Consider the following 27,312-nt stretch of genomic DNA (forward strand, 5'->3'; position numbering starts at 1 on the left):
AAGAACAAAAATAAAGAAACTTAAGAAAAGTCAGGGTAACAAAATTAGAAAAATAAAAGTGAAAATGGATAAACAGAAAGTCCATTAACAACTAGAAGCGTAATAAAATAGACAATTAAAAATAAGAGCTGATTCATTAAGTAAAAATGTATTTTAAAAAATCCTTTAGTGGAGACCTAAGCTTCTGCTCCCTCATAAAATGATCAACAATTAGAGAGCTATATGTAAACAAAAACAGCTCTGGGAGAACTCTGGAGTCCTCTTAAGATATTTTAGCAGCACAAAAAAAACCTTGAGAATTGCAAAAGAGAAGGTTCTTTCTCTTCATGTTGCCTGTATCATTTCATTTGCCAAGGTGACATTGATCAGAGTCAAGAGGAAACTTCTCAGCTAGAAAGCTCCTTTCACCAGGATATCAAGAGAGGAGTGAGTGACCACCTTATCTAGCCTTTTGGGGTACTGCAGGAAGTACTTCAGTTTCACTTCTGACTCGCAAAGCTGAGATGTACTGAGATGGATAGGAACAAGGAAAAAAGGCAGGATCTACCAAGAGCAGTCATGCAGCAGGAGTGACTGTGGTTCACGGTGACCTGCTTTACAAACTCAGCAGCTTTTGCCACTGAAGAACGAACCAATGGCTCCTACTTCTAACGAAATAGCACAACTACTCCAGACTTTCACCAGGTATTTCACCCAAGAGGTATTAGCTTTCCCTGATGCCAACTGCCTGAGTCCCTCCACCCCTGCCTCTGCCAGAGCCTGGAACCACACTAACAGCCAGCTCAGGCCTCTGTGCAAGTGCAAGATGCCAGTGTAGACATCTGTGGCTGACCCCCCACTGCTATTTGTACACTTAGGGCTAGCTGTGCATTTAAATGTTGCCACCCTGGGGCGTCTGGGTGTCTAAGTTAAGCATCTGACTCTTGATTTTGGTTCAGGTCATGATCTCACAGTTTGTGAGTTCGAGCCCCGCATCGGGCTCTGTACTGACAGCATGAAGCCTGCTTAGGATTCTGTGTCTCCTCTCCCTCCCCTTCCCTGCATGCTCTCTCTCTCTCAAAAATAATTTTAAAAAATTAAAAAAAAATGGGGCCACCCTATCACCCATTACCAGTCTCTACTGAAGTGTGCACACCAGGGACAGGTGAAGGCACTACAGCACAGGAGATCATGCTAACAGCTAGGTCCCCTGAAGCTGCTTCTGGATCTGAATCAAGCTATATCTTCTGTCACTGGCCTGCTTGATCATGCTCATCTGTAGCCAGTTCCTCTAGCTGCACACCTGTATACCCTAGCCCAACCCCTGACACCAGCTTCCACTGCAGTGTATATGTATATGTATAATGTATGCATCATTAGAATCTCAGAAGGAAAAGGGAGGGAGAAAGGATTACAAAGCTTATTTAAAGCAATAATGGCTGGAGGACTTAGGGGAATATGGCAGAGTAGGATGATTCTTAGCTTACCTTGTCCCATACAACTAGATAACATCCACATCAGTGTAAACAACCCAGAAAATGACCCAAAGCCTGGCAGAACAGACTCTCCACAGTTAAATGTAGAGAAGAGGCCACATCAAAGAGAGTAGGAAGGACGGAGAGACACGGTCAGACTGGCAAGACTACGGAAGGGAGGGATGCTGTGGGCGTGGAGAAGGTAGAGAGACACTCACTCCAGGCATAGGGAACCTGCCCTGGGAAGATGAATCCCTGTAACATTTGGCTTTTGAAAACCAAGGGGGCCTAATTTCACAAGTTCTTACAATCAGTGGGCTTAACATCTGGAACTTTAAAAATCAGCAAGCCTGGCTGTGGGAGAGCTGGAGGTCAACAGGAAAACTGAGCCCCCACCTTTAAAGAGACAGCACAACAAATAGCCCTGCACCGAGAAAAAGCACAGAAGCAGCAGATGGAAAAATGTGTGGCATATATAGGAAAGAGCCTTATTTACTAGTTTTAGAGCATGTGCTAGAGGACTAGGGATCTTTTGGTGGGGCAGGGATCTTTAGGAGACTTTTCTAGGAACAAAGAAGGTGGCAGGTACCATTTCCCTCCCTTACACCCCCAGCCTAGCCACATGGATACTGTGGGAATCAGTGTGGTGCTGATACTTTCCTCCTTCTACGACCTGCCCCCCTGACCCAGCAGGGCGGCTCCTGTAGCGGATCAGTATAAACTTTGCTGGCACCGAGCCCCACCACTGCTCTCTCCTGAGGACTGGTCCCCTCCAGCCCTGTGGTAATAGTTTCCTAAAGTGGCTCCAGGTCTCCTACCACAACAGACCTACAAAACGTTGTTAACACTGCGCCCCTGCCCCTGTATTCTCCCGAAGACCAAGCCCCCTCCAATATGCCCTTGGCTTAAGTCCATCCAAAGTGGTGCCTCAAGCCTGACAGTAAGCAAGCAGCTCTTGACAGGGACCAGCGCCACTCCTCACCTGCCCTGAGGATAAGATAACCAGACACACCAGCCCTACAGCAGCCCTAGCAGCGGGCTGGGGGCAGACACTAGGTCTGACTGCAGGCCCCGCCCATCAACGAAAGCTTCTCAGATGACAACACAGGGAAAGTACCCTGCATTTTGCGGCTACCCAACCTCTGGCAAATGTCTGGTCTGACTCAACTCAGGCCCAAGGCAGCCCCAGACTGGCTCACTTATGACACATGAATGAAACCCTGCCCCCAACAGGCAAACAGAGCCACTGCAGGTGACTGCTCTGAAGGCAAACTGCTCAGCCACAGCAATAGGGTGCACACAACACACATAAGAGACACCCTTGAAGTGTCAGTTTCTGGTGAACAGGAGGCCACTGCACTGCAGGGCACTACAGAACCTTTTCTTAAGGCCACTACTTTCAAGAGCAGGAGATGTAGCTGACTGTCCTAACATGCAGAAATAGAGAGAGTTAGAGAAAATGAGTAGACAAATACGTCCCAAATGAAAGTAGAGGACAAAATAACATGAGAGCTAAATAAAATGGATAATATACCTCATAGAGAACTTAAACGTAATTGTCATAAAGATACTGGACTTGAGAAAAGAGTGGAGGACCTCAGTGAGACCCTCGAAAAAAAGATTGAAATCATAAAAAAGAACCAATGGGAAATGAAGAACTCAATAAATAAAATTAAAAAAACACTAAAGGGAATAAATAGTAGAGGAAGCAGAAGAATAGATCAGTGACCTGGAAGACATAACAGAAAGCAATCAAGCTGAACAGGAGAGAGAAGGGGAAAAAAAAAACACGTAAATTAGACTTTAGGAACTTGGTGACACTATCAAGTATAACATTCACATTATAGGGATTCCTGAAGACGAGGAGAGAGAAAGGGGGGCAGAAAATTTATTTGAAGAAATAATAGCTGAAAACTTCCCTGAATTTGGGGAAGGAAACAGAAATCCAGATCCAAGAGGCACCAAGAGCCCCCAACAAAATCAACCCGAGGAGGTCCACACCCAGACACACAGTAATTAAAATAGCAAAAAGTAGTGATAGAGAATTTTAAAGGTAGCAAGAGAAAACAGTTACATACAAGGGAAACAAAATAAGGCTTTCAGCAAATTTTTCAGTAGAAACTTTGCAGGATGGGATGGAGTGGCACAATATATTCAAAATGCAGAAAGAAAAACACCCTGCAATCAATATTCTATTCAGAAATGCTATCATTCAGAATAGGAGAGATAAAGCATTTCCCAAAGTTAAGGAATTCACCACCACCATTGAATTCATCACCATTAAGGAATTCATCACTATCCCTACAAGAAATGTTAAGGTGGGGAGGTGCCTGGATGGCTAAGTTGATAAGAGCATTCGATCTGAAGGTTGTGAGCTTGAGCCCCACACTGGGTGTGGAGCCTACTTAAAACAAACAAACAAACAAACAACAAAGAAGTGTTAAAGGGAATTTTTTGAGTGGAAAGACCATAAGTAGGAGTAAGAAAAGCAGGAAGCACAAAAGCAGTAAGATTAAGTATATCTATATAAACCAGTCAAGGGATTCACAAAATAAAAGCATGTAAATAAAGTATGACACCATATATCTTGAATGTGAGGGAATGGGGGGGAGTAGAATAAATGAATTAGAGAAAGACAAATACCACATGATTTCACTTATACGTGGAATCAAAACAAATGAACAAAGAACAAAAAAGACAAAGGAAAAAACACTCTTAACTACAGAGAACCTGATGATTACAGAGGAGAGGAGTAGGGGGATGGGTGAAACAGGTGAAGGGGATTAAGAGTACATTTATCATGTGAGCACTGAGTAATGTATAGAATAATTACTGAATCACTATATTGTAAACCTGAAACTAATATAACACTGTATATTAACTGTATTGGAGTTAAAGAAAAATAAATGAAGGGGTATTATCAGAAATAAGTTAAAAAATAATGGGTGAAAACTTACCAAATGTGGGGAAAGATCTGTACATCTAAGTTGAAGCTAACAAGTCACCTAAAAATTTCAATCCAAAAAGATCTTCTCTAAGACACACTTTAATAAACGTAAAATCAAAAATGAAGAGAGAATTTTAAAAACAGCAAGAAAAAAAATTTCTCTCATATAAGGGAATTCCATAAGGCTATCAGTAGATCTCAGCAGAAACCTTGTAAGCCAGAAAAGAGATGGTATATTCAAACTGCTGAAAGAAATAAACTGGAAAACAAGAATACCCAGCTAAACTCTCCTTCAGAAATGAAGGTGAGATAAATACTTTCTTTAATTAAAAAACAAAACACAACCAAAACTCAGGATATTTATCACCACTAAAGTGGTGCTGTGCTATAAGCAGTTCTCTAAGCTTAAATAAAAGCTTAAGCTACTAATTACTAACGTGAAAATATATGAAAACATACAAAACAATGGTAAAGGTACGCATCTAGTCAGATTCAGTATACTCTAATATCATAATATGATGGTGTGTTAAACTCAGCTCTAGTATAAGGGTTAAAGGACAAATACAATTAAAAATAGTGCCTGGGTGTCTCAGTCGGTAAAGCCGACTGACTCTTGATTTCAGCTCAGGTCATAATCTCAGGGTTGTGGGATTGAGTCCCATGCTGGGCTCTGCACTGAGCCTGGAGTCTGTTTGGGATTCTGTCTCTTTCTCTCCAATAAAAACAAAACGAAACAAAACAAAACCCCAGTTATAGTGTAAACAATTGTTAATGGATACACAATACATAAAGATGTAAATTGTGACATCAAAAGCCATAAAAGGAGGGTATGAATAAAAAGATACTTTTTGTATGTGATTGAAGTTTTTATCAGTGTAAAGTACTCTATAATATGTATAAAATTTTTAATAAAAGCACCATAGTAATTACAAAGCAAAAACCTAAAGTAGATTCACAAAAGATAAAGAGAAGGGAATCAAGGCATATTACTATGAATTCAGAAAGGAGAGCAGCAAGAGTGGGGGTGGGAAAAGGAACAACAAAATAGCCAAAAAACAATTATATATTAAATTCTCCAATCAAAGATTAAGAATGCTAGGGCACCTGGCTGGCTTAGGCGGTGGAGCATGTGACTCTTGATCTTGGGGGTGTGAGTTTAAGCCCCATGTTGGGTGTAGAGAGTACTTAAAAATACAATCTTAAAAAGATATATAGAAAAGAGGTAACTGGGAGGCTCCGTCGGGTGACTGTCCAACTTCGGCTCAGGTCATGATCTCATGACTTGTGGGTTCGAGCCCCATGTGGGCTCTGTGCTAACAGCTCAGAGCCTGGAGCTGCTTGGGATTCTGTGTTTCCCTCTCTCTCTGTCCCTTCCCCGCTCATACTCTGTCTCTCTCTCAAAAATAAATAAACGTTTAAAAAATATATATACATATATACACACACACACACAGAATGCTTAGGTGGATTAAAAACAAACAAAAAAACAACAAAAAACCAGAACCAACCATATGCTGCCTGTAAGAGATTTGCATCTGATTTAAAGACACACACAGGCTCAAAGTGAAGGGACAGAAAAAAGTACTCCATGAGAATGGAAACCAAAAGAAAGCAAGGATAACTATAGTTATAGCAGACAAAACAGACTTTAAGCCAAAAATGGTATCAAGACACCAAAAAAAAAAAAAAAAAAAAAAGCCATTATATAATGAAAAGGGGGTCATTCCATCAAAAAGACATAACAATTATATCATTGTCATCAAGGTGCAAATGTATGTACCCCAAATTGCAGAACCTAAATAAATTAAGCAAATATTCATAGATTGGAAGGGAAAAACAGACTCCAACAAATAGCAGGGGAGTACAGTGTGATACTTGCAATAATGGATAGATCACACAGACAGAAAATCAGCAAGGAAACACTGGACTTGATCATACTTTTTAGACTAAGTGGATCTAATATAATCTACAGAACATTCTATGTAACAGCAGACTACACATTCTTCTCAAGCACACATGGAACATTCCTTAGGACAGATCATATGATATGTCAGAAAACAAATCTTAGCAAGTTTAAGACTGAAATAATACCAAGTATCTTTTCTGACCAAATGGCAAGAAACTAGAGGTCAACAGGAAAAAATCTAGAAAATTCACAAAAATGTGGAAATAAACTGCTCAACAGCTAACAAGGCCAAGAAGGGAAGGGAGATTAAAAAAAAAAATGTTGAAATATAAAAGGAAACACAACATATCCAAAACTATAGAATGCTGCAGAAGTCGTTCTAAGAGGGAGGTTTTGCAATAAATGCCTATGTTAAGAAAAAAGAAATATCTCAAACAACTTAAAACTAGAAAAAAGTACAAACTAAGCCCAAAGTTAGCAAAAAGAAGGAAATAACAGGGATCACAGCAGAAACAGAAGCCAGAATAGAACACAGTAAGAAACCTACGAGATGGTTCATTGAAAAGAAAAACAGAATTAACAAACCTTTAGCTAGAATGAGGGAAAAAAAAAAGATCCAAATAAATCAGAAGAAATGAAAGAGGAGACATTTCAATAGACACCACAGAACTACAAACCATCATAAGAAACTACCATGAACAACTGTACACCAACAAATTGGATAACCTAGAAGAAATGGATACATTCCTAGAAACACACAACCTACTAAGGCTGAATCATGATAAAACTGAAAATCTGAACAGACCAGTAATAAGGATATTGAACCAGTAATCAAAAAATGCCAACACAAAGAGCCCAAGACCAGATGCACTGGTGAATTCTACCAACTATTTATAGAAGAGCTAACAGTAATTAACAAAATATTGAAGAGAAGGGAACACTCCCAAACTCATTACAGTAGGCATGTATTACTCGATACCAAAGCCAGAGCAGGACACCACAAGAAAAGAAAATTACAGACAAATACCCTTGATGAATATAGATGGCAAAAATTTTCAACAAATTACTTGTGAACTGAATTCAACAGCACATTAAAAGAATCATACAGCATGACCAAGTGGGATTCATCCCCAAGATACAAGGATGGTTCAACATTTGCAAATGAATTGTGATATACCATTAATAGAATGAAAGATAATTTCAACAGGCAGGAAAACTAACAAAGTACATCTTTTCATGATAAAAAACATTCAATGAACTGGATATAGAATGAACATATTTCAAAATCACAAAGGCCATATATAATAAACCCACAGCCAACATCATACTGAATGGTGAAAGATGGAAAGCTTTCCTGTAATATGAAAAACAAGACAAGGATACCCACTCTTACCACTCCCATTCAACATAGTACCAGAAGTCCTAGCCAAAGCAATCAAGCAAGAAGAAATAAATAAATAAAAGACATCCAAATTACAAAGGAAGAAGGAAAAGTGTCTCTGTTTGTAGATGATACATATTATACACAGAAAATCCTAAAGACTCCACCAAAAAACTGTTAGAACTAATCAGTAAGTTCAGTAAAGTTGAATGATACAAAATCAACACCCAGAAATCAGTTGTTTGCATGCACTTAACAACAAAATATCTAAAAAAAATAAAAACCCATTTACAATATCATCGTAAACAGTAAAATACTCAGTGATAAATTTAACAGAAGAGGTGGAAGATCTGTACACTGAAAAGTACAAGGCACTGATGAAAAAACTGAAAACGACACAAATGCAAAGATAGTACATGTTCAAGAATCAGATGAATGAATACTGTTAAAATGTCCATGCTGCTCAAAGCCATCCATAAATTCAACGGCTATCCCGAAGATGTGGTATATATACATACAATGGAGCACCCTGAGGGTTGGCTCAGTTGGTATATATACAATAGAGTATTACTCGGCAATTAAAAAGAATGAAATCTTGCCATTTGCAACCACATGGATGGAACTAGGGGGTATTATGCTAAGCGAAATTAGAGAAAGACAAATATCGTATGACTTCACTCATATGAGGACTTTAATTAAGATACAAAACAGATGAACACAAGGGAAGGGAAGCAAAAATAATATAAAAACAGGGAGGAGGACAAATCATAAGAGACTCTTATAGAGAACAGAGGGTTGCTGAAGGGGTTGTGGGAGGGGGGATGGGCTAAATGGGTTAAGGGGGTTAAGGAATCTACTCCTGAAATCATTGTTGCACCATATGCTAACCTGGATGTAAATTAAAAAATATTTAAAAAAATAAAAGGGGCGCCTGGTGGCTCAGTCGGTTGAGTGTCTGACTTCAGCTCAGGTCGCGATCTCGCGGTCCATGAGTTCGAGCCCCGCGTCGGGCTCTGGGCTGATGGTTCAGAGCCTGGAGCCTGCTTCCGATTCTGTGCCTCCCTCTCTCTCTGCCCCTCCCCCGTTCATGCTCTGTCTCTCTGTCTCAGAGGTAAATAAACGTTAAAAAAAAATTTTTTTTTAAATAAAAAAATAAAAAAATAAAATAAAAACAAAAGGAGGCATTAACACCTGAAAAACTCAAGCTATACAGAAAGTTCAATGTATTACCATATGTTTTAAAATTTAAGCTTTGATGGGATCTTAGGGAGTGGTGCCTGTGCGGCTCAGTCAATAATGGGTCTGACTTTGGCTCAGGTCATGATCTTGCAGTTCATGAGCTGAAGCCCCATGTTGAGCTCTGTGCTGACAGCTCAGACACTGGAGCCTGCTTCAGATTCTCTCTCTCTCTGACCCTTCCCCATTCACGTTGTTTCAAAAATAAACATTAAAAAAAAAAAAAAAGATTCTAGGGAATATAAATTCTAGGGAATATAAATATAAATTACCAAAACTAGTACTCAAGAATCCTCCACTCCCCAAGAACAACAGCTGCAAGCGTGTAAGTTATTGAGTATTTAGATGTTCTAGAGACCAACTGCATAGTGATGCTGTGTTGCTTTTTATTTTTTACTTTGCATTTATTTATTTTGGGGGGGGGAGCATAAGTGGGGAAGGAGCAGAGAGAGGGAGAAGGGAAACTACAAGCAGACTCCGCACTGTCAGCATGGAGCTGGATGTGGGGCTCAATCCCATGAATCATGAGATCATGACTTGAGCTGAAATCAAGAGTTGGTTGCTAAACCAATTGAGCCACCCAGGTGCCTTTGATTTGTCTTTTTAATTTATTCCTCACAATAAATTAGAAATTAGAACTATTACTATGGCATTTTACAGATGAAGAAATCGAGGCTTAGGTACATTAGGCAATTTGCCCATAGTCACGAAGATAGTAAGCAAGAAACCAGTAAGTTATAAAAAAATTAACTCCCCTAGAATTCCAGGACCAGAGGACTATACTAGTATTTTCTTTTAAACTTTCTAATTGCTGAGAAACTTGTATTCTAGAATATGAACGAATGGAAAGTTACTGGAAAAAAAAAAGATACTGCAAAGTTACTGGGGGAAAAAAGCATAAATAAAAATGGAAAACTACCTAATTCACTTTATTTATCATAAGTTGTATACAAAAATCTGATAACGATATCACACATCTAACAAAAACACAATTAAACTATAGACCACCATCAAAGCTACCACCAGTGAAATTCATCAACAGCTACTTAATAGTCCTTTTTTTTAATCATTATTTTTGAGAGAAAAAGAGAGAATGGAAGCAGGGGAGGACAGAGCGAGAGGGAGACACAGAATCTGAAGCAGCTCCAGGTTCTGAGCTGTTAGCACAGAGCCCGATGTGGGGCTCCAACTCACAAAAAGCGAGATCATGACCTGAGCTGAAGTCGGGTGCTTAACCAACTGAGCCACACAGGTGTCCCTGTTAATAATCCTTTAAAAATCTGGAAATAAAGCATGCTTCCTCAACATAATAAAAATTATCTATCTTAAGCCAATAGTCAATATAATCCTTAATATAAATTTTAGAGACATTTCCACTGAAATCAGAAAACATAAATGCTCACTTTCATCACTATACCACGGAGTATGAAAATGTAACTAAAATAGAACATGAAATAAATGGGAAGTAAAATCAGCAGAAAAAGGATTACAAAATATTTGCAGACAAATTTCTTCATGAAAAACCCAAGATTCAAAAAAATAAGTTTTATAAATAATACAATAATTCAGCACCACAATTGGACTCAAGCTTCTTCATACTATAATTACTGGTTAAAAAAATAGTAGAAAACATGGGTTAAATCCACAATTTACAAAAAGCAAAACATGTAAAAGTTTACGTACTTAACATTTACTAAGGATTTACTGTGTGCCAGGCACTGTTTTTACTTTTTTGGGTGCAGAAGTGAACTAAGGTAGACTAAATGGCTACCTTGCCTATATTCAAGAATCCAAGTATGAGACTCACAAAGAGGCAGCTACAAAAGTTGTGTAGAGAATCATACCTGATGACTTGAGTAAAAACAGATATGCGACGTTTTTGGGTGAAAACATAAAATACTGAAAACATGTCAATTTTTTAAAAATCAAATTCAACAAGTAAAATATAATTTCAATCATTTTGACTAAAATTAGATTGTAGCTGTTGAACATTTACAAAAGGATTTAATTTGTCTGGAAAAGAATGAAAAGAAAAACAAAACAGGATAGGGCGCCTGGGTGGCTCAGCCGGTTGGGTGTCCGACTTTGGCTCAGGTCATGGTTTGTGAGTTCAAGCCCCGCATCAGGCTCTGTGCTGACAACTCAAGAGCCTGGAGCCTGCTTCAGATTCTGTGTCTCCCCCTCTCTCTGCCCCTCCCATGCTCACTCTCTGTCTCTGACTCTCAATGATAAATAAATATTAAAAAAAATTAAAAAAAAAAGAAAAACAGGAAGGAACTACTTAAGAAAATTAAAAAAAATAAAGTACATACCACCAGATGTCAGAACATATCGTATAAAAGCATATAATTAAATTACAATAATTACATCTTTACAGTACTATCACAAGAATAGATAGGCTAATGGAACAAAAAAAAGCAGCTAGAAACAAACTGGTAAACTCGAGAATTAAACACAAGACTAGGGGCGTATGGGTGGCTCAGTCAGTTAAGCATCTGTTAAGTATACAACTTCGGCTCAGGTCATGATCTCGTGGGTTTGTGAGTTCAAGTCCTGCCTCACCCTCTGCACTGCCAGTGTGGAGCCTGCTTGGGATTCTCTCTCTCCCTCTCTCTCTCTATGCTCTGCCCCCACTTGTGCGCATGCCCTCTCTTTCAAAATAAATAAATAAACTTAAAAAAAAGATTAAAAAATAAGTGTCACTTAAAAAACTGGGGGAAAGAATGGTACATAAAACTGGGGAAGAATGGTACTGGCAAAACTAGTTGGGCAGGTAGGATAAACAACTACTTTAGAAGCTCATCTCATATGATGCATTAAATAGTTGACAGACCACACAAACCAGAAGGAAATACAAGTACATATTTGACTTCTGGATGGAAAATGACATCAATAAAATAGATCACAAAAGGAAAAACAATTGGACTAGTTAAACCTGATGAAATTGTGCACATCTGAAACCATTATAAACACAATTAACAGTCAAACTAGAGATGTGGAAAATCCACAATACCTACAACTAATCAATGGTTAGCATCTGTACTACAAAAGGAGCTTAGAGAAGTAAGACTAATAATTCAATGGAAAAATTTACAGGGACTACCAATAATTTACAGAAGAGTAAATACAAAACACTAATATATGAAAAAAATTTATGAGTAAATCAAAGAAAACTAAAATGAGATATTTTTTGCTGAATAGAAAATACTTAAAAAATTTAGAAATAGCTAATGCTGAAAGGGTCCAATGGGACAGACATTTTCAGAAACTGCTGATGGAGTATAGATTGGTATGCTCTTTCTGGAAAGTAATTCGGCACTGTGAATCAAGATTTTCAACATGTTCACATCCTTTCAACAGGTATTCCATTTCTAGAAATTGTCAGGAATGTGTACAGAATGATATATCTATACAGTAATCAGAATGTTATGACGACAAAATGTGCAAAAATAATCTAACTGCCTAACAGGGAATGGCTGAGTAAAATGAAAGCACATCTTAAAAGATTAATATTATATAGCAGTTAAAAATAACACTTATAGGGGCGCCTGGGTGGTTCAGTTGGTTGAGCATCCAAATCTTGGTTTCAGCTCAAGTTATGATCTCACGGTTCGTGGGTTCAAGCTCCGCACTGGGCTCCATGCTGGGAGTGTGAACCCTGCTTGGGATTCTCTTTCTCCTCTCTGACCCTCCCGACTCAAAATAAATACATAAACTTAAAAAAAAATAACATTTACAAAATTTTAACAAAGTACAAGGATATTAATAATACAATACTAAGTAGGGAAAAAGATAAAAGCTGAGGAAGATACTCCAAAATGTTACTATTATCTCTGGGTAACTAAACAGTTATTCTTAAACTTTTCTTCAATTTCAAAAATTTTCCATAATCAAAATATATTGGTTATTTTTAGGGGGGAACCTCTTAAGAAATTAGGCTTATCTACTTGCGAAGTCAGACATAATCCATCACATGTTAAAATGACTGACAATGTTAAAATTTGACAAGCATGGTTTTACATACAGTACACTTACCACACAGAAAACCAAACAGTCGAATTTCAAGAAATCTTAACTTTAACTATAAGAAATGTTGGTATAGTAAGACCACTTTCCTATTGTAAGTCACTTAAAAAATCATTCAGGGGCTGAAGTAATGCAGCCTGTTATTTCTGCAATTTCAGTATATACAGTCAGTATGCTTATCATGGTGCTTGGCAGTATGCTGCATTGAACGCATTTTATCTATTATCACAGTAACAAATACAACCTAAACTCTCATAACAATAGTAACATTTTGACAGCAGTTCTAATCTATACTATGGTATGTTATCCCTACAAAATTAATTGTTTTTTCAAAGTTCATTTATTTGAAGTAGAGAGAGCGTGGGAGCAGGGAAGGGGTAGAGAGAGAGGGAGAGAGAGAGACAATTTCAAGCAGGCTCTGCATTGTCAACACACAGCCCAATGCAGGGCTTGAATTCATGAACTGTGAAATCATGCCTGAGCCAAAATCAAGAGGTGGACGCTTAACTGACTGAGCCACCCTAGGTGCCCCCTACAGAATTAATTCTTATTAGAATTGCATATAGATCTTCCCTTATGATGGGGTTATGTGTCCTGATAAATCCACTGTAAATGGAAAATACTGTAAACTGAAAATGCATTTAGTACACCTAATCTACTTAACATCATAACCTAGCCTACCTTAAATGAGCTCAGAACATGTACAGTAGCCTAAATTGGGGAAAATCCTTCACCACAAAGCCTATTTTATATAAAGTATTGAATATCTCATATAATTAATTGAATACCATACTGATGGTGAAAAACAGAATGGTTCTAAGTATACTGGCTGCTTACCCTCATGATTGCATGGGTGCCTGACAGTGTACAGAGTATTGTATGGCAGGGTACTGCTAGGCCGAGGAAAAAGTTCAAAATTGGAAGTGTGGTTTCTATTGAATGCATATTGCTTTTGCACCATCTTAAAGTTGAAAAATCGTAAGTCAAACCATCGGTACAAAGCTGGCCAAAACTTGTGTTACTCTATCTTATGAAAAAATACAATCTTTTCATTAAAGTACAGTTTTAACTATAAATAATTTCACTGTAAAAGTATCCACAGAGTAGTCATCTAAACTATCATCTCAAAGCATTAATATTTTGAAGAAAAACTGCTAACTCATACTTTTTTTTATTCACCTGAAGACTTAAACATTTAAGAAACACTAATTTGTGGAGCTGGGAGTGAAGTCTTCCTTTTATTGTGTAAATACTCTCAAGACAGTAATTTAAACATGTGAGCTAGTAATACAAACCTAGTAATACAAATCAGGTAACATCCCCACCATGATACTGGTTTAATTGATAAAACTGTTCTGTTTCTTGAATACTGGCTTTAAAACTTTGCTGAACTGCAATAAACCATTTTCAAGACAGTAACAAAATAAGCTTTTTTTCTGCTCTTCAGATCTATGGAAGCCTTCATTAAATATGCAGGTATTTGTTTCTCCGACAGAATATGGATGGTGAGTGTGACAATGTTCATATATAAATGGTATGAGTTAGTGTCTGAATCTGTGGTCACAAGAAATGCTATGGCAAAAATGAACTATTGGGACCTCATCAAAAGAAAAAGCTGCACAGTGAAGGAAACAATCAGCAAAACTAAAAGGCAATTGACGGAATGGGAGAAGATATTTGCAAACGACGTATCAGATAAAGGGTTAGTATCCAAAATCTATAAAGAACTTATCAAACTCAACACCCAAAAAACAAATAATCCAGTGAAGAAATGGGCAAAAGACACGAATAGACACTTCCAAAGAAGACATCCAGATGGCCAACCAACACATGACAAAATGCTCAACATCACTCATCATCAGGGAAACACAAAACCACAATGAGATACTACCTCACACCTGTCAGAATGGCTAACATTAAGAACTCTGCCAACAACAGATGTTGGCGAGCAGGCGGAGAGAGGATCTCTTTTGCACTGCTGGTGGGAATGCAAACTGGTGCAGCCACTCTGGAAAATAGTATGGAGGTTCTTCAAAAACTTAAAAATAGAACTACCCTACGATCTAGCAATTGCACTACTAGGTATTTATCCGAGGAATACAGGTATGCTGTTTCGAAGGGACACATGCACCCCAATGTTTATAGCAGCACTGTCAACAATAGCCAAAATATGGAAAGAGCCCAAATGTCCATCAATGGATGAATGGATGAAAAAGATGTGGTATATGTATATATACAATGGAGTATTACTCAGCAATCAAAAAGAATGAAATCTTGCCATTTTCAACTACGTGGATGGAACTAGAGGATATTATGCTAAGCGAAATTAGTCAGAGAAAGACACATATCATATGACTTCACTCATATGAGGACTTTAAGATACAAAACAGGTGAAGGGAAGCAAAAATAATATAAAAACAGGGAGGGGGACAAGACATAAGACACTCTTAAATATGGAGAACAGAGGGTTACTGGAGGGGTTGTGGGAGGGGGGATGGGCTAAGTGGGTAAGGGGCATTAAGGAATCTACTCCTGAAATTACTGTTGCACTATATGCTAACTAATATGGATGCAAATTAAAAAACTAAAATTTAAATTTAAAAAATATATAAATATATATAAAAAAAGAAAAAATTCTTTGGAAACCCAGTATTGTCTAGAATGGTTTTGTTTGTAATATGTACATAATATGTTAATGAACTACAAATTAATATGCATAAGTTTTGTACTCCGATTCAATTAAACTCAATGAAACTACAAAATATTTAACATTCAAAAAAAAAAAAAAAGAAATGCTATGTTTGGGTAGGAATCAAAATAATCATTAGCCTGGACGAGTAATATACAGAATCGTTAAATCACTATATTGTATACCTGAAACAAATATAACACTGTATGTTGACTATACTGGAATTAAAATAAACATATATTGGCATCTCTATCAAAAAACCCAATCATTAGCTTACTTTTTAAAATAACCACAGTTTTGGGGCGCCTGGGTGGCTCAGTCGGTTAAGCATCCAACTTCAGCTCAGGTCATGATCTCACAGTCCGTGAGTTCGAGCCCCATGTCAGGCTCTGTGCTGACAGCTTGAGCCTGGAGCCTGCTTCAGATTCTGTGTCTCCCTCTCTCTGACCCTCCCCCGTTCATGCTCTGTCTCTCTCTGTCTCAAAAATAAACATTAAAAAAAATTTTTTTTTAAATAACCACAGTTTACATTTTAAAATATTTAAGAATACTTAGTTAGAAGAAATAAAACCATTCTAGAAATAAAAGAAATGAGCCACACCTTCCAAGAGCACCTTATCCTTGAAATGAGTTACTGAAATGTATGGAAGGAAGTACTGAGATATACAATACAATTTGTAGGAAGAGTGGGTTAAGTTTCAGGTACTTACTGAGACTCAACTTCTTGTTTAATCTCTTGCCATTCTCCATACGGGTTTGATTTTTTATGAGCTTTGGATTTTTCTTCATTTGGACCTGATGAATTTTGCTCTTGGGTAGTTTTTTCTTTCTGTGTTTCTGGTTCAGTTCCTTTGTCACTATTTTCATTTTTTTCCTGAAATGCCAAAGTCAAGAAAAAACATACTTTAAGCAAAATTATAAGGATGTAATTTCTTTAACATAGTCTTATTATTGATTTAAATAATACATTACCTCAGTATTTTTAATTTGCACATAACAACAAATATACATAAAAGAATTTTAATACTTGATTAGGTTATTATGTCTAAAATGATAAGACATCATGGTCAAGGCTGTTATGTATGCTTAACTGACTGAGCCACCCAGGTGCCCTGTAGGCTGTTATGTATATATGTACGTATGCATATATTTATTTAAAGGTTATTTATTTTGAGAGAGACAGAGAGCGAGTCAGGGAGGGGCAGAGAGAGAAGGAGACAGAGAATCCCAAGCACTGACTCGGGGCTCGAACTCACTAATCGTGAGATCATGATCTGAGCCAAAACTAAGAGCTGGACGCTCAAACAACTGAGCCGCACAGGTGCTACTAAGGCTGGCTTTTAAAACAATTGTATTAACATTCCACCATTAAAGACATACACTGGCCTTTTTAATACTCTTTTCTGCCTTCTCTCCTTACTTACATATTCTACAGTCATCTCCCCTTACACTGTACCTTTTCTGAAGTTAATGCCATGCCATTAAACCTTTCTATACTGTCTTTGTAAAGAACTCCCTCAACCTATCAGTCTTAACTGAAATCTGTCTTTACATTGAGGACAGTGCCAAAGCCTCAGTGGAGTCAATAACTGCTAACCATGAAATGAGAAAAAACACACCCTTGAGGGAGAAGCAGGTCCTATGGGAGCCCCTGCCTAGGATTGGTATTCTTATGGCACCCCTTCATCTGGAATAACAAAGCCCTACGATCCAGGTTGGCAAAGGGACCATGCACTAGATTTCAGCCTCTTTTCAAAATGCACAACCATGTGTGGTGATCCTAGGACACTGTTCTGTAATTCTTTAAGTGGATATTAACTCATTCCCTCATGCTGTTCCATCATAAAGATAGGAAGCAGCATCTGCTTTTAGCATTCTCTTCACTGTTTCCAAGCTCTGACTTCTTTTTAATAACAGATTTTTAGAGATCATAATTTATGCTTTGATTCTAATGCAATGTAATAAATGCCTCCTCCTCTGGAGCGTATATCACCTCCTATACAGTTGTCTTCCACGCTTCCTTACATGAGCTAATGACCTTTGGCCACTATCCCATATACACTGATGTCTTTACCATATTTTTTGTTGTTGTTTTTTACCATGTTCTTTCTATTCAACTCATCATTCTGGACCTTAAAAATTCCCTAGCCTGTTTTGTGAGCCTCAAAATCAAGGACTGTGCCTTTCGCTATATTTCAGTCACCTAACATTATATATTTTCCATCATACACAGCGCCTAGTACATAGGTAGTATTCAAATAGTAAATCCTCACATCTATGTTCCTTTTTAATTTGAATTATGTCATCACTCAAAAATGTCCCACTTGTGAAATTTTAAACTCTAAAAGTCCCCCCTTCTAACTACAGTAAGTTATTCTTCTGGCTTCCTCCCTTCCTTACCTCCTGTCTATAACCTCAAAACCATCTCTAATGCCTTAACTTCTCTGTGTCCTTAGTTTGCTGACCTCATCATTACAGAGATCCACATCCATAGTGAATTATTTTATTTATTTTTGATCATTCTTTAAAACATTGGAAGTGTATTCTTTAATCCCCATAAACTACTCTACCCATCCCCCCACCCACCTTCCCTCTGGTAACTATCAGCTTATTCTCTACAGCTAAGGTTCAGTTTCCTGGTTTGTCTTTTTTTCCTTTGCCCATTTGCGTTGTTTCTTAAATTCTACATACGAATGAAATAATATAGCATTCGTCTTCCTGTGACTGACTTATTTTGCTTACCATTATACTTTCTAGCTCCATCCATTTCTTTGCAAATGGCAAGATTTCACTCCTTTTTTGTGGCCAAATAATATTCCACTGTGTATATGTACACTATATATACACATCTTCTTTATCCATGAGCACTTGGGGTGCTTCCATAGTTTGGCTATTGTAAATAATGTTGTAATAAACATACAGGTGCATGTAACCCTCTGAGTTTGTGTTTTTGTATTTTTTGGGTAAATACCCAGTAGTGTGATTACTGGATCCTAGGGTAGTTCTATTTTTAATTTTTTTGAGGAACCTCCATACTGTTTTCCACAGTGGCTCCACCAGTTTGCATTCCTAACAACAGTGTGAGGGGGTTCCTTTTTCTCTACATCCTTGCCAACACCTGTTTACTGTTTTTGATTTTAGCTATTCTTGGAGCTGTGAAGTGGTATCTCCTTGTAGTTTTTATTTAAAAAAATTTGTTTGTTTAATGTTTGTTTATGTTTGAGAGAGAGAGAGACAGAGTGTAAGTGGGGGAGGGGCAGAGAGACAGGGAGACAACAGAATCCAAAGCAGCCTCCAGGCTCTAAGCTGTCAGCACAGAGCCTGACGCGGGGCTCAAACTCGTGAACTACAAGATCATGACCTGAGCTGAAGTGGGACACTCAACTGACTGAGTCACCCAGGTGCCCTGCTCCTTATACTTTTTATTTGCATTTCCCTGATGATCAGTGATGCTGACAAATTTTACATCCTTCATTACAGAGCTCCATGTCCACAGGGAATCATTTTAGAAATATATATTTTTGCCTGCACCCTTAAATATCTTTGTCCCCATGACTGTCTATTGTATAGGACCTAAAAAATTTCAACACAGACTTATCCAATCATTGGTGTGTCAAGTGTTACTAAGGGGAAAAAAAAATCACAGACTTCAAGTTGTATTACAAAGCTGTAGTGATCAAAAGAGTATGGTACTGGCACAGAAATAGACACTTGGATCCATGGAACAAAACAGAAAAGCCGGAAATGAACCCACAATTATATGGTCAATTAATCTTTGACAAAGACTATACAATGGGAAAAGACTATACAATGGGAAAAAGACTTTACAATAAATGGTGTTGGGAAAACCGGTCAGCTACATGCAAAAAAATGAAACTGGACCATTTTCTTAAACCATACACACAAAAAAATTCAAAATGGATTAAAAGCCTAAATGTGAGACCTAAAACCATAAAAATCCTAGAAAAGAACATAGGTGGTAATTTTCTGATATGGGCTGTAGCAACATTTTCTAGATATGTCTCCTGAGGGAAGGGAAAAAAGAGCAAAAATAAACTACTGGGACTATATCAAAATAAATAGTTTCTGCATAGCAAAGCAAACAATCAACAAAACTAAAAGGTAACCTACTTAATGGGAGAAAATATTTGAAGATGACACATCCCATAAAGGGTTAATATCTAAAACACATAAAGAACTTATACAAACATCCAAAAAACAAATAATTGAAAAAATGGGCAGAAGACATGAACAGCTATTTTTGCAAAGAAGAAATCCAGATGGCCAATAGACACATGAAAAGATGCTCAGCATCACTCATCATCATGGAAATACAAATCAAAACTATGATGAGATCCTATATGTGGTCTCAAAATACTCTCTCTCCAGCATCCTTGAATTTTCTTCACTTCTCAGGTCAGTAATGTCAACCATGAATCAATGCTATGTGTCATTTTTGCCTTGTCACCTGAGCTCTTGCTGGAAAGATCACAAAAGGAGGACTAACAATACTACAGAAATGACTGATTTTACCTTCCGGCTATGGCTGGGAACTCAGTACCACCTGTGAATCCTATTACTTGGTTCAATTCGTCTCACACCCCAGCTGAGTGACTGTTTCAATCCATTAGTGTTGTCAAGCTCTTCAAAGCTCCTCACTCTCAGCAAGCAATCTTAATTTCTTTATGAATGAGTAAACTAAGGCTAAAAGGGTATGACTCTCAATTTCTTCCCTGATACCAACTCATCCATAGTCCTACTTCTTAAAGGAAAACCTTATCTTCTTACCGAAAATGAGTTTATTCCTTGCTCCATGACCAGCCTGCCTACGCTTATTGGTATCCCCTTTCTATCTCCTTTGTGGAGTCCCTCTTAACACATCACCACCATAAACCTCTCATGATTAAGAGTCAATGTGCAGCCATCAGCCTGTCAACTAATTTCTACTTTTCATTTCATATCCAAACCACATATACACCGTGAAACAGTTGTCCTTCCTCTAAAATCTTTTTTTTTAAATTTTTATTCAAATTCCAGTTAGTTAACATATAGTATAATACTAGTTTCAGCTGTACAATACAATCTGAGTTCCACCACCCCAAACTCTGGTAAAACTGCAGGAAGGGCTTAAGGCCTTCTTTATTGTAAAATTCAATGGACGTTTTTCTTTTCCTAGACCTAATTAATCCTTGATGTTCTCTATTCCTTTGGCTTCTTGGATATTAGATTTTGCTTCTCTGTATAACTTTCTAGCCACTCTTTTCATTGTGGGCTCCTCTTTCCCTGCCAGTCACTGAAACGTTTAATGTTACCCAAAATCATTTTCCTAGGTTATCTCACCCAATCTGAGATTTAAATTACTACTAGTAAGCTGATAATACTCAAATTAGTAGTTCTAGCCTAGATACTCAGCCTTGTATGTTCAGACAGCTCTCTGGATGTTAGAGGTATTTCAAACTTAGGAGGTCTAACTCCTAATGAGGAGAGGACAGTTAATGAGGACAATTAACTGATTGTCTTGCTACCAAACGGATACTAATAAATGGTAATAACCATCTATCCATTTGCTAAAAATACACGTCTTGGTTTTATTTCTATCTTCCACCAGAAAACTAGGTAAGTCTGTCAAGCTTTAAATTGTTACAGTTTTGTAAAGAATAAAACAAGAACCTACCTTAAACTTTATTTTTGGCTTTTGTGTTTCTGTAGAGGCCTCTCCTTTTTCTGCTTCCTGCTCCCCATCAGAATCACTATGAGAATCTGATGATTTGGACTCTTCTAGGGTATCAAGTGAGTTTTCACTGACTTTATTAGAAAGCAGGTCGCCAGAATGTGGAATGAAATCATCAGGTTTTTCCCATCTGGATTCTATTCAACACATTTTAATAGTCATGTTATTTACTTATTACCAATTCTATTCAGAAATAACTCCCGATATAACATTCCCTATCACTTAAAATACATTACTTTTTTTAACCTTTTTTTTTTTTTACAATATAGTATTAAATAACAACATTGCATTTATTTCCCACCATCATTCATTTAAGAAGATAACTTAAATAAGAGTTTCCAAAGCTCTTGCTCTTTTACCTTTTAGAAGCTGATTTCAATCTGGATTCTCTAGATGTATAACTACAGCCCCAAAGGAAAGAGACCTAAGAATTGGGCAATACCTTCTAAAGACTCTCATAACTTACACCAATATGTGATATTGAACACATATCAGATTTCCTGGAATTTATAAATCTTTATTTATCACAAAGATTTCCTGGGATTCTCACAAAGTGAAATCATACAGTGAAGATCTGAATGAATATAATTTGTCATTTTTATACTAGGAAAAAAATAATCTCCACTGAATTCTACTGCCATCCAGTGGTCTAGAAATGACAGCATTTCTAATTATCTTGCAGTTATTCTCTATTTTTCATTTAATAAAAGGAAAAGGGATTCTAAGATTTACTGCCCAACTGAGACAGTTTTTAAGAGCGAAAGGGGCTCTATTAATAATTATACTCATCTAGACATAAACTGGAACTGTTTGAGGGCAAATCAATTTGTCTCTTATTAAAGAGGATGCTTTCCGGGGCACCTGGCTGGCTCAGTTGGTGGAGTGTGCAACTCTTGATCTGGGGATTATGAGTTAGTTTGAGCCCCATGTTGGGTGTAGAGATTACTTAAAAATAAAATCTTACAAAAAAAAAAAGGATGCTTTCCAACATTAATAAAAACATTATTTCCTTATCTATATTTCACATAAATAAAAAAACTTTCAGGAAGTAAATAACTTAAGCACTTACTATGTATCAGGTACTGTTCTGAGAACTATAGATACGTGACCCTCATGACCGAAGATAGTACATATAATCACTTCTACTTTACGTAAGAGCAGCTATAGGTTTAGTGACTTGCCCACAATCATATAGCTGCTAAGGGAAGAAGCTATGCATTAAACTCAGATCCAACTCTCTAGCTGTATCACTATATTATTTTATCTTTAGAAAGACTCAGTACTGCAATTTTACTGAGATAGAATGATTACTATCACTGGGCAGGCTAGGTATCTACTTGGAGGCTAAGAAGGCCTCTTCCCCCTAAAAGATTTAATGGTATGTAGAGGGTTTTCGATAGTAGAAATTTAATTAATAAAGTCTCCTAAGTTATATTGATACTATACACATCCTGGTAAATTTAATTATAGTAGAAACTAAATACAATTACTTGATAACCCATTTTATAAAATTAAATTAGATAAAATCTTAATTTGAAAAACCTACATAATAACTAGGTAACAGTAGTTATATTTTATATTCATATATAACCAAAACGTTATTGAATTAGTAAAAATGAAAATTTGACAATTTCAGCCACTGCTAAAATAGCTTGTTTTGATTTTTAGAAAAGGAAAAAAGGCAAGTTGAATTAGATGATTTCTAAGGTACCTTCCAAGTTAATGATTATACTCCTATAACAGTCACAATAAAAATCAATAATGGCAGTGAAAGTTAAAATGATTTTTAAAATTTGTGAATGGGGTATCAATTGAGAATAATAAGCAGTACAGTATATTATAAATGAGAATCTTTCTGCTTTTCTATTGTATTGTTTTCAAACAACAAAAAGTAATACATACTTGCTATAGAAACATGTTTATCACTATACTAAAACCCCCAAGTTTTCTTTATCAGCAGGCTACTAAGCAGTTTCAGGTACAATTCTATATAGTTAGAATAATCAAAGGTAATACTTACCTCCTGTTTCTGTATTATAATAGTAGGTATAACCATCTTCACTTAAACCTTCTACCCAAACAGTCTTCCCTGCTGTCTGTTGGGAGGGGGAAAAAAAAGCATAAACTGAAGACAATGATGTAGTTTTACTATGTTAAATAACTAAGGCAGAGTCAACTACCTTTCCTTTTCTCTTGACACCAGGAGTTAGGGGTGACAGTACTGACTATGGTCAGGAAGCTTGGTTTGTGTTAATACTGAGCCAACTCTCAGGGAGAGACTATCTCACCTCTGAAAGCCAGGAACAATTCTTTGCAGACGGGTAGGGACATCTGAATGGCAACTGACTGTTAATCAAGTGATATTTGCCCTACATGGAGTTTTTAGGTAGATACCACTTTTCTTCTTCCACCCAGCCTTCTCACAAAAGAATTAAAGAAATAAAGGAACAAAGTGTGTAGAAAGGGCTTATTTGGAAGAAAATTAGCTTACGATAACTCTATAAAAACCCCGGGAACCAATCAGTTTAAAGAATAAAGCAAAGACACTATCAATGTGCTTCAGTTACCTTTTTTAAGTTTCCTTGAAATCCTTCAGGTCTCTCCCACTGGGATGCTTAAAGCAAAATATATTGCATTTACAAAATTTTTTCGCTTAAAAAGAAGAAAAACTTCAAAAAATTTGGCAAAAATTTACAAGATATTCAATGTGTACAAAACACTGCAGATCTATAATTAAAAATATAATTGAAAAATAAAAAGAACATATATCCCAGTAATACTGTATAGAACACATGTGAATAATATTTAACCAAGAAGGAAGAACTGAATGAAGGATTAGAAATTACCGGTACTTTCAAAGGAATTATTAGAGCCAGGTAGGACTTCTCCTAAAGACTTCACGGAATTCAGGCTTGAAAAGTTTTTAAGTTTTTTATTTATTTTTTTGTTAGTAATCTCTACACCCAGTTTGGGGCTTGAATTCACAACCCAGAGATCAAGAGTCACATGGTCTTCAGACTGAGCCAGGCAGACACCCCAGGCTTGGTAAGTTTTGAAGGTATGAGATGGCAGTTTAACATCCTGGGGAGGGGAAAGTGAGGGACAGAAAGAATGACTCAGAAGAGGAACAAGATGAAGGATGCAGGAAAAAATAAGTACAGGTGACCCTTGAACAACAGGAGTTTGAACTGCATGGGTCCACTTATAAGCAGATTTTTTTCAATAAATAAACTGAGAATTTTTTTAGAGATTTGTGACAATTTGAAAAAACTAGATGAACCATGTAGTCTAGAAATGAAAAAATTAATAAGGTATTACTGTAAGAATACAGTATACAACACATACACAAAATATGTGTCAATTGACTGTGTTATCCATAAGGCTTCCAGTCAACAATAGGCTATTAGTAGTTAAGTTTTTGGGGAGTCAAAAGTTATAAAATACCCTATGATCCTGTAATTCCACTACAGACATATATCCAAAGAAAATGAAACACTAACTCGAAAAGATATACGTACCCTATGTTTATTGCGGCATTTATTTATAATAGCCAGGATATAGAAGCAACCTAAGTGCTCACTGATAGATGAATGGATAAAAATGTGAGATACATAGCTCTTTCACAACTCTCTCTCTCTCTCTCACACATGCACACACACACAATGGAATATTACTTCGCCATAAAAAAAAATTATAATTTTGCCATTTGTGACAGCATGGATGAACCTAGAGAATATTATGCTAAGTGAAGTAGGTCAGACAGAGAAAGACAAATACCATATAATTTCATTTACATGTGTAGTCTAAAAAAACAACAAAACAAATCAGACTCTTAAATACTGAGAACTGGTGGTTATAGAAGGGGAGAGAAGGAGGATAGATAAAACAAGTGAAGGGGATTAACAGGTTCACAGTTCCAGTTATAAAATAAATAAGCCATAGAGATGAAGAAAAGTACAGCAAAGGGAATACAGCCAATAATACTGCAATAATGCTGTATGGTGACTACACTTGTGGAGAGCATCGGTTAATGTACAGAATTGTCAAATCACTGTTTTGTACATCTGAAACTAATATAACATTGCATGTCAGCTGTAGTTTAAAAAAAGTTATAAGGAGATTTTCAGTGCCCCTAATACCTGTGTTGTTCAAGGGTCTTGCTGAGAACAAGAGTATATACAGTAGGATGGCAGACAAAGGAAGCAGACAATAGGATTTAGAAGGAACACATAATCAGCAGTTTCAATGTAAATCTGAGCAAGACTTATGATCTCTAGCATACAATCATGGTTCACTGCTGAACTATCTCACATGCACTTCTCTTAAGGCTCACTGCAAACGGTGAGTGATTAATACTATTCCTATGTAGTCTAATACTGTGATTCTAAAAACCGTAACAATTATAATAATACTTGTAACCCAAGGTTTTCTGCATGGTTAACTCTGATCTCATTTCCTTTCTGATCATTCTTACTTAACTTTTTTCTGGCTTTCCTTCTTTCCATTCCTTTAATATATGTACTACCCACTCTTTGTATTTCTTGTTCTCTCCTTTCTCCTTGTGATCTCATATACTCCTAAAAGTTAATATATTATCTCCATTTGTAGACTCAATTTATCTAATTCCAGATTCTAATCAGTTATTGAATGTTACCATGTGAATGTTCTAGAGGTACCTTGAACCTCAACATACCAAAAACTGAATTCATTATGTCCCACTTTCACTTACTCTTTCTGCATTTCATACCTCAGTAAATGGCAGCATTATCCTCCTAATCCTCCATGCTACGGCACCAATCTATTTTTCCAGCCTCTTTCTTCTGCTAGGACATCTTCAAAGAACTGTGTGTTTTACCTCCACCAGATGACTATTCCCTAAACTTTCAAACTTTTTAAAGCTTCATATCACTACACCTGTTTAGAAAGCTTGCTTTACCCTTGTAACAACCTAGTATATAATCTTTTTTCAATCAATATCTATAAACTGTCTGTACCATGCTAGGCCCTGTGTTTGGTGCTAGAGATGCAAATAGTGAATAAGACATCATTCCTGATGCTCTCATCTGTTTGGTTTTTTTTTAATATTTATTTATTTTTGAGAGAGAGAGAGAATGCGTGTGCACATGTGGATGAGAGACAGAGGGAGACAGAGGACCCAAAGGCAGCTCTGCTGCTGACAGCAGAGAGCCTGATGCAAGGCTCGAACTCACAAACTGTGAGATCATGACCTGAGCCCAAGTCAGATACTTAACTGCCTGAGCCACCCAGGGCCCCCCTGATCCTCTCATCTTACAGATCAGCTCAAAAGCAATTTCTGTGATGATCTGTCAGATCCACATAATTACAATTAATACCTCAGTATTCTGAGTTCCTTTATAATCTTACTTATATCTCTATACTGTAACACTTTAAAATTCCTTTTATCATGCTTATTTCTAACCTTAAATTTTATGTTTCTGAGAGTAAGATGCTTCATAAATGTACAAAAAATGTATTTATCTCAGAATTTATATGGAACAAAAATCCCCAATACATTTAGTTTTAAAGGAAAACAAAAAGATGTTTTTGATATTCTCACTTGAAAATACCATTATGTATTTTGTTAGAAAGTGATATCCAAAGCATTAATCTGGGGTGGAGGGGGTAGTTCTTTACTAGGTAATGAAGACAGCTACATAAAAAAAGAAAATGGCTTCTGGTTCCCAGTCCACTTTTGGATAGAAAAATCTTTCTGACAGAGTATTTTAAGAATCCTTGCAATTTGCAAAGTGGATCTGAAACGCCTTACTTCTATGTAAAATGTTTTATTTCCATTTAGTTCATAGTTTTGGAAAGTTTTGAGAAAAATATAGTTTTAACTTATTTGTAAGGAATCCATTCTTAAGGCTTTAATGAAGTATGATGTTAAGTCATTCTAAGAGAATTATATATATATATATATA

The 27,312-nt window shown here is 36.8% G+C and overlaps 1 protein-coding gene across 1 annotated transcript in view; it reads right to left on the reverse strand.

The window, feature by feature from the left end:
• WBP4 (WW domain binding protein 4) overlaps nucleotides 1-27,312 on the reverse strand; it is a 66,812-nt gene that overhangs the window by 31,689 nt on the left and 7,811 nt on the right. Inside the window, exons 6-9 of the mRNA XM_042977450.1 lie at nucleotides 23,938-23,984; nucleotides 23,391-23,466; nucleotides 21,314-21,507; nucleotides 16,350-16,513 (exon numbers count right to left, since the gene is read on the reverse strand). Coding sequence (XP_042833384.1) covers nucleotides 16,350-16,513; nucleotides 21,314-21,507; nucleotides 23,391-23,466; nucleotides 23,938-23,984 — 481 coding nt within the window. The remainder of the gene's footprint in view (nucleotides 1-16,349; nucleotides 16,514-21,313; nucleotides 21,508-23,390; nucleotides 23,467-23,937; nucleotides 23,985-27,312) is intronic.

This window comes from Panthera tigris, chromosome A1 (assembly GCF_018350195.1).
Source record: "Panthera tigris isolate Pti1 chromosome A1, P.tigris_Pti1_mat1.1, whole genome shotgun sequence".
Classification (NCBI taxonomy): Eukaryota; Metazoa; Chordata; class Mammalia; order Carnivora; family Felidae; genus Panthera; species Panthera tigris.